General features: G+C 41.9%; 1 protein-coding gene across 1 annotated transcript; it reads left to right on the forward strand.

Moving 5' to 3' along the window:
* The first annotated feature begins 1,731 nt into the window (after positions 1-1,731).
* On the forward strand, positions 1,732-8,703 carry akap17a (A-kinase anchoring protein 17A). Its single transcript, XM_011489654.3, has 7 exons — positions 1,732-2,016; positions 2,599-3,012; positions 3,827-4,045; positions 5,092-5,304; positions 6,202-6,350; positions 6,633-6,873; positions 6,969-8,703. The coding sequence occupies exons 2-7, from the start codon at positions 2,680-2,682 to the stop codon at positions 7,758-7,760; spliced, it is 1,947 nt and encodes a 648-aa protein (XP_011487956.1). The 5' UTR covers positions 1,732-2,016; positions 2,599-2,679; the 3' UTR covers positions 7,761-8,703.
* Positions 8,704-8,723: the final 20 nt, after the last annotated feature.

Genomic DNA, 8,723 nt, shown 5'->3' on the forward strand with positions numbered 1-8,723 from the left:
ATAAAATTCAGCATCACTCTTTTGTTACTTGTTGGACCATCTGCTACAGAGGAAGATCGACCGCTAAATTGAGAGCTTTGCTTATTGGCTCAGCTCTCTCCTCACCGCAACGGACGGATACAGCGACCGCATAACTACGGACGCTGCTCCGATCCACCTGTCAATCTCATGCTCCTGTCTTCCCATACTCATGGACAAGACTCCAAGATATTTAAACTTCTCCACCTGGGGCAGGGACACTCTACCCACCAAGAGATGGCAAACTACCTTTCTTTGGTCGAAAACCATGGGCTCAGATTTAGCAGTGCTGACCCTCATCCCGGCCATTTCACACTCTACCACAAACCACTCCAATGCATGCTGGAGGTCCCGGCTTAATGAAGCCAACAGGACAACATCATCTGCAAAGAGCAGAGATGAAACCCTATGGTCCCCAAACCAGACCCCCTCCGGGCCCTGCCTGTGCCCTAGAAATTCTGTCCATAAAAACTATCAACAGAACCGGTGATAAAGGGCAGACCTGCTGGACTCCAACGTGCACCGGGAACAGGTTTGACTTACTGCCGGCTATGCGAACCAAGCTCTTGCTCCGGTCATGCAGAGACCAGACAGCCCTCAGTAAGGCTCCCCGGACCCCATACTCCCATAGTTCCCTCCACAGGATACGGGGGACGGACGTGGTCGAACGCCTTCTCCAAATCCACAAAACACATCTGGACTGAATGAGCGAACTCCCGCATTCCCTCCAGCACCCTAGAGAGGGTGTAGAGCTGTTATACTGTTCCACGACCAGGACGGAAACCTAACTGTTGTTCCTGGATCTGAGGTTCCACTATCGGACCGACTGTCTTCTCCAGTACTGTGGCCTATTGACTTTCCTAGAGAGCCGGGGGTGTGTGATTCCCTGGTAGTTTGAACAAAACTAGATCAAAAACAGATCCTCAAAAATGTTATCAATGTACTGGGAAAAGTACGAGATTGAACTCCGGTATTCACAAACTTTGGCGTCATCTTGATAGGCAGGGCGCCCTGGTAGTACAGGTGTAAACCTCTTATGATGGACGTTTAAAAAACACAAAAAAATCAAGTTATTTAAAAAAAACAGTTATTTCTTCCTGAATCTCATCCTTTTTATCATCTCAAAGCTCCAAATCTGAATCTCTCTCAACTATCTGGTATAAAATCCTCTCTGCTTCACTTTTTTCTCCAAACATTATGTGCAGCAATTAAATACATTAAAATGGTCCCGGTGTCCTCTACAGTGGACATTCATTAAATGCCTGCTGTTTTAAAACCGAAAACATGAAACTTTTTTCAGATCTAAAAATATTGTTCCTAACATGTTTATGACCAAGAATATATATAATTATCATGGTAAAAAAAGGAATAGATACATAATTTTTGACTTGCCTTTCACCTTTCCATAAAATTAGGTAAATGGCATGGAAGCCATCTTTGTAGAGGTAAAACTTAAAGTTCCCAGCATGCAAACTCATCACATGACACATCAATGGAAAGCCCAGGATGTCCTCTACAGATTAAAGTAGGATTCGGAAAGGCATCTCTTAATTCCTTAGAAATATACAGATAAACAAAATGACCATTATAGAGGACATAAGTGAATGGGCCGGGTCTCAGGAGGATATTATTTTTTTTAATATATAGTATAGCTTTTACCACAGTGTGTCGCTGTTTCTTCCCACCGCCACTAATAGCAGTTTCTCGTAGTTTCCTTGTCAGGTCAAAGTTCACTGGATGCGGAATCGGCGTACCACGGCTTTTTTCAATGAAATAGTTGTATGATATATATAGTTTGACTCTGCAGCGCCTGGCTCTCAGGCTCAGGAACTCTTTATACACCCAGACTTAAATGTTTGGCGAGTTGTTGTTAAAAATAACTAACGTTAGCCAACTCTTATGTAATAGCAGACAGCTGCTACACTGGAGAAAAAAGGCATCTGTGGTGCTGGAGCTATCTAAGCTAACTACACGGTTCCCCGCCACGCAAACCATAGAGTAAGTGATTATGACTGATGACTTTGTGCGAAAAGAATGACTTGGTGTGTTTGTGACGCTGTTTATCACGTTTCCCCTCATTATTATTGATTTACGATCCTAAATGTATTTCTGTTCGTTGCGTAGCATGATGGGTAGCTCAAGTTAGCGGTAACTTAGCTGATGTTTTGGTTTGGTATTCATTTATTTAAAGTACTTGTAAGTAATTATTTGCTAGTAAATTAAATATGTTCCCCCTGTATAGTATTATTCGTGTATAAATATGCTACTGATTTGATTCGAGTATTAAGAAAAAACATTGAATAGAATTGTAACAGCTAGAGGTTAAGCTGAATAGCATCAATTAATTTGTTTATTTACAGACTTGAGGTCTACATATAAACACCACAACCATATATAACAGACAGTCATATAGAATAAAATCACTAGTCAAAAAAAGTGAATATAACAACAATAATAGTGATTAAAAAAAAGAAATGTGTAGCATTGGGGACTGGCATACACAAGTCCTGTCTAAATCTGTCAGTTTTGTGGAATTCTCTTTATTTCTTTGTGATATTTTTGTTCTTGTTTTGGCTACAGGGTCTGCGTAGATGTGTGAACTAGCTTAGCTGGAAAATCTCTGATTTTTCTGGTCCTTGGGGCATCCTCACTCGTCTCTGAATGACAATGACCACCATCGTCCACGACACCACAGAGGCAGTCTGCTTGTCCGCCGAGTACAATTTGTACCTCAAGCCGATAGCTAAAATGACCGTCAGCGTGGCCCTACCCCAGCTCAAGCTGCCAGGCAAGAGCATCTCCAACTGGGAAGTGATGGAGAGGGTGAAGGCGATGGTCGCTCCTGAGCAGTTCTCCGCCCTCAGAATCTCCAAGAGCACCATGGACTTCATCCGCTTTGAGGGCGAGGTGGAGAACAAGACTGTGGTCAAAGGCCTGCTAAGCCGTCTTGATGGAAAGACCATTAAACTTAGTGGATTCACCGATGTGCTCAAGGTAAGGCTGACAGTTTGAATCACCAATTGCTTAATTATTGCGTTTAAACTAAAGACGCACTCTGATGAAAACCGTGTTTTGGGTGTTTTTAATTATGAATTTGTAGCATTTTTCTGATGGTGGAGACATCTACGAAAAATATCAAGCTTAAATTAGTATTTCTGAGTATTTCTTTAGTGAAATCATGTGAATCAGGAGCAGACAAAAAATTACTTGTAGGTGGGATTTAGAAACTACGATGGCAAGCCACAAACCCCCCTTGCTCCGCTCCACTCTGATGCATCCACTTGCAGACAAATAGATCCATGTACGTCTTTGTTTTCCTCATCTGAGCTGACATCTAGCTCAGAACTGTACAGCTGGATAGCTCCGATATTGGGCGCAATTCTTGGTGCACCAGTAATGTCATGTCGGGGTTGTGAGGGGACTGAAAGCTAGCGGGAAAGAACGTAAACAGATGGATGATGGGAAGGGGACAGGCTTACTCTGTGCCAACAGTTCCGCCCACAACTCGAAGGCAAATTTTTAATGAACTCCAGCCGCTCTGTAGCAACTCTGTCCTAGAAGAATACGCAACGATTACATTGATTCATTTTTTTCATTCATCTTCTATCGTTTATTCCCTTTCAGGGTCACGGGGCTGCCGGAGCCTATCCCGGCCACTTTACAATAGATCAAAAAATGATTGGAGTGGGACTTTAAAGACTTTTATACATTATAATTTGTTCCATTAGACTAATACTTCAACTATATCTCTACCACAAAATGGATGGACTGTATGTGATGCATTCGTTGGTCTGTCTTCGTCCCTCAGGTTCGGGCAGTAGAAAATAAGGTGGAATTCCCCACCCGCCATGACTGGGACTCCTTTTTCCGTGATGCTAAGGACATGAATGAGACCCTGCCTGGAGAGAGGCCGGACACCATCCACCTGGAAGGCCTTCCCTGTCGCTGGTTCAGTCAGAAAGACAGTCAGTTCCCAGATCGGCCCTCAGAAGAAGTCCTCATTGCTGTTTTCCAGACATTTGGGAAGGTAATTGTCGATTAAAGACATACATTCTTCTCAGTTGGTAGTTCTGTATGTGACTATTTTTACATTTCTATACGTTTAACCAGGCTGTTCAGTACAAATCATGTTTTCTCAGCAAAAAGCTAAATTAAATAGAAAAATACAGATTGTTTATAGTTGCAAAGGTTTGCTGATCAGCTTTCCCTCTATTAACATGTTAGAGCATTTATAGAACCTCATACTGTTAATGTTTTTCATTTTTTGCTCTTCTTTGGAACAGTTTGTCTGAATCTATTTTTTTTTTTTGTGTAGGAAGAAGTCTGTATTTCTGCTTTTTTTTTACATCCAATTAGAGAACCCAGGTGAAAGTGTCTGAGTTCAAAGATCAGAAAGACCCCCTAAGCGTCAGAGTTCTTTATTAATAAACCAATAATAAAATCCAAACACCAAGTAGAAGAAGAGATGAAATAATGGCAACATATTTTGTGTTGTCTTTGTCAATTCTGGACTTTTAATTTGTTATGACAAACAAATAAAAAGGCAAGTTCTGATTCAGTTGGATTATATATTTTTCCAAAGAATTTGTTAAACCAGTGTTGGATGAAAATAACTACTTTTTCCTTCAATAAATTCGCTAAAACATTTTTACTGTGGCAATTAAAGAATCCAGATGAAATTATGGTTAAAATGCCTTGATCTAATCTGGATCCTCTACTTGCCACAGTATAAAAGTTTGGTGGTAGATAGAATGAAATATTCATTTTTACATCAAATGTATTTTTGGTGATTAACCGATTAGGCGGTTATTTATTCACCAAATAGGATTATCATCCAAGAAAGTACTGATTGAAGTTCTTATAGTTTTTATGAAGCTTCTTTTTATTCAGGCAATGTCTATGCCTGCCTGCATGTGTTGACTGGATGACTAAATGAAACTCATTTTGAAGGAGTTATCCCTTCCATTTGTTTGAATCTAGTTGCTTCACTATTTCTTTTATTCTTAAGACGATCAAAGTTATTTTAAGGTTCAACTAATAAACCAGAAATATTGTGTAATCTTGTTTTTGTAGGTGCGCAATGTTGACATCCCCATGCTGGACCCTTATAGGGAGGAGATGATGGACAAAAACTTCAGTACCTTCAGCTTTGGAGGCCACCTAAACTTTGAAGCTTTTGTCCAGTATCAGGAGTATGGCTTCTTCACAAAAGCCATGGATACGCTCCGCGGCATGAAGCTGATGCTGAAAGGAGAGGATGGAAAGGCAGTGGCCTGCAACATCAAGGTACTCTATCTTCAAATGTAGAGAACTTCTTTACCCTACAATCATGAGCACACTTTAAATGAGCTACTTTGGCTTCAGCTCTTTTATTTTCTGCTAAATATTTGTAAATCACTGCGCATCATAGAATGGAATTGTCCTATTTTGAGAGTCTGGTGTTAGAGGCTGTCCTCTTTACCCAGAAGGGTTGAGAAACCCCCCTAATGGCTACTTCATGTACACATTTATAGCTAATTTCATGTCTATTGTACTTAAACACAACTTAGTGGGTGTTTTCACCTCCATGTAAGCAAATAAATGACTGAAAGGCTTTTCTTTTTGGAGTTTTTAAATGATATGAAGGACTTATCACCTAAGCTCCATAAATATCTAAAAGTCTACGATACCGTAAATCATTTTTGAGTGAAAGTCTTGGTTTTACTTCAAAAGCTGTTTATTTTTAATGATTCCTTATTTTGTGACATGACTGATTAAATGCAGCTCTTGCAGTGATGATGAACATTTGCAGGCTGAATCAAAGAGATTGTTCTGGTCTGAGTGACAGAGTAGCTTAAGACCTTTCACTGCCATCAGAATGAAAGCTGTGTCATCAGTATCTCTGAGGTTCTGCTGGCGGCAGACTGAAGTGGTTTAATCCAGAGACTAAAGCTGTGGGATTTAAACTGATGTAAGACCCCAGAAAAGGCAACTTTGATTACAGATAATGAAATGCATATATTTGTTTTCAAATGCCAAAGTTTGAATGTTCTTGGTCTCATACTTCAACATTTCATCAAGGCGGACATCTTTTAGTTTCTTGCAGGTACCGGTACATAAATGCCCAAAACTCCTCGGTTAGCAAACACACAACAGTCATATTTATCGTTAAATGATGTTAAATGTGGTTTTTATTCCTTTCAGGTGACGTTCGACACCAGCAAACACCTTAGTGACGCGGCCATTAAGAAGAGGAACCTGGAGCGGCTGAAGCTGCAGGAGCTGGAGAAGCAGAGAGAGGAGCAGAAACGACGAGAGAAAGAAGAGGAGGAGAGGCGAAAGGAGGAAGAGAGGTATGGTAAAAAACAGGGGAATGGTCAGTTCATCTAGACTGGTGAGGCTTCAGTATGGCCACATTAAACACAAAAGTAAATGAATTCACATGCAACCTTATGTCAAAAAATGTATTTGCATTTCTTCCTTCTGCTTTTTTTTAATTTTAATTTTAAGAAAATATTTACCCTCATCTTCTCCTGAACAGGAACAGGAAATTGTAGTTTTTCTTTTCCCTCTTAGAATTCAGTCTACTTTCACCAAAAACAGGGTTATATCCGTGTCACTGATTGCTTTTTCAGGAAACTGAAAAAGATGGAGGAGGAGGAAAAGGAGAGAAAAAGAGAAGAGAGGATAAGGAAGCGGGAGCAAAAGCTACGGGAGAAGGAGGAAAGGAGGAATGTGAAGAAGGTCAGGCGGCAGCAGGAGGAGGAGCAGAAGAAGCTGCAGATGAAGATCGCGATGGAGGAGAGGAGGCTGCTGCTGGCTCAGCGCAACCTGGAATCCTTACGTCTCGTTGCTGAGCTGCTGGCCAGAGCCAAGGTATGAAACTCGCACAGGTTTTCCCCCTCCGGAGTTTCACAGCCCTTGTTTTGACAGCACAGATGGTTTTCTTTATGTCTCGTCCTTCCCTTCAGACACTCAAACAGCATCAGGAGGAAAAAGAAAAGGCGGAACGAGAGAAGCAAGAGCGACAGGAGCAGGCCAGACAAAAGGAGGAATTGGCTCGCCTTCAGCAGCTGGAAGCCTGTCGGCGCAGACAGGAGGAGGAGCTGCGGAGGGTGGAGGTGGAGAAGCAGCGAGCGCTGGAACTCCAACGTAGAGAAAAGGAGCTGAGAGACAAACTTCTGTCCAACCTCATTAAGAAAAGCAGCGAGGAAACCGCCGGAGTCGTACGGGAACCGGCTGGCTTACAAGGCAGCGAAGAGGCCTCGGATCCTCACTGTGGGATGCTGGAGGTCCTGGGTCGAGTGAACGGGTTGGAGCCAGGAAACGGCAAAGAGAAGCAAGTATCTGAGGCTAGTGTTAGATCAAAAACTTTGTCCAAGAAGAGCTCAAATGACAAACACGAAGAAATGGTTAAAAACAGACATGGAAAGGAACAAACTAGAGGCCACTCACGCAGAGAAAGAAGCTCGCACAGTCGAGGGAGACAGAGGCGCTCTCAGAGTCACAGCCGACGGAGAAGGAGCTCGAGGAGCTCCAGCCGCCACAGGAGGAGCAGCAGCAGGAGACGCTGCAGCACCAGCTCCAGCAGAGAGCGGAGCTGGAGCAGCAGGGGAAGGAGCTGCAGCAGGGGAAGGAGCCACGGGCGGAGTCGCCACACATACAGCAGACAGCGATCCAGAAGCAGCAGTCAGCACAGAGATCACAGGAGACACCAGAGACGCAGCGGCAGCACCAAGAGGAGCCACTCCAGGAGACGCTGAGCCGCTTTTCAAACAGAAAAGTTTAGTGTCTTAGGTCAGAATGCAAAGAAATTCAACCAAACTTCACAAAAGGATCTCAAGCCTACATTTATGAATGTCAGGGGTGTAGATAAAAATAATAAAAAAATATGTCCGTTTTACAAAGTTACTCAGTTGTTCTGTTGCTCAGCTGAAGCTTCTAACGTAAGGAATCTTCTGGCATCTATGTTATGTAAAAATGTGAATGAACACATTTCAGGACGGCAGCAAAGCAAACAGAAAAAAAGAAAAGCTTTGGTGAATATTTTTTAACAAAAACTCCACTCTAGACTTGTTAGGAAACAGTTTTGTCTGTATTAAACCAAAAAGGAGGTGAGAATTTCTTGACCTTTTTTATCAACTGTTTTAGTTGAGCTGCTACAGCTGTAGTGGCGTTTTTAAGACCCAGCATGTCATTTTACTGCTTTAGGCTTCAAAGTATAGGTGATGAAGGTGTCAAAGGGAACTACTCCGACATCTTTTTGGTTTTTGTTTTGTGACTTTTGCAGATGTTTGAAGAAACTGCTTTCATTCTATAAGCCTCAGTCTTTTTTCTTTCTTTCTAGAACCTGCTATTTCCTTTTGTTGTACACAATAAAAGATGAAGCTGTAACTTATAGACTGAAGAATCGGCTTCAGAACAAGCCTTTTATTTTGAAGAGACTTGAAGACACGTGTGCCCTTTTTTTCTGTCCATATGTGAAAAGAGGAACAAAAGTGATTAAAATGAAAATCTACTGTTGAACACAGAGTCGAGTCTGAATGTTGTTCTGTTTTCAGGTTTTTAGAGTGATGCGGCTCAACAGACTGTAAAAGTTTTCTCACTACAAAGACCCATCTGTTCTGCAGGATTACAATTCTCCCGTGAAGCATGACTTACAAACACTGCAAGCTGGTTATGAAAAATAAACGTTTTCAAAGTTGACAAGTCTTTATGGGTGTCTT

The sequence above is a fragment of the Oryzias latipes genome, chromosome 21 (assembly GCF_002234675.1).
Source record: "Oryzias latipes chromosome 21, ASM223467v1".
In the NCBI taxonomy this organism is placed as follows: domain Eukaryota; kingdom Metazoa; phylum Chordata; class Actinopteri; order Beloniformes; family Adrianichthyidae; genus Oryzias; species Oryzias latipes.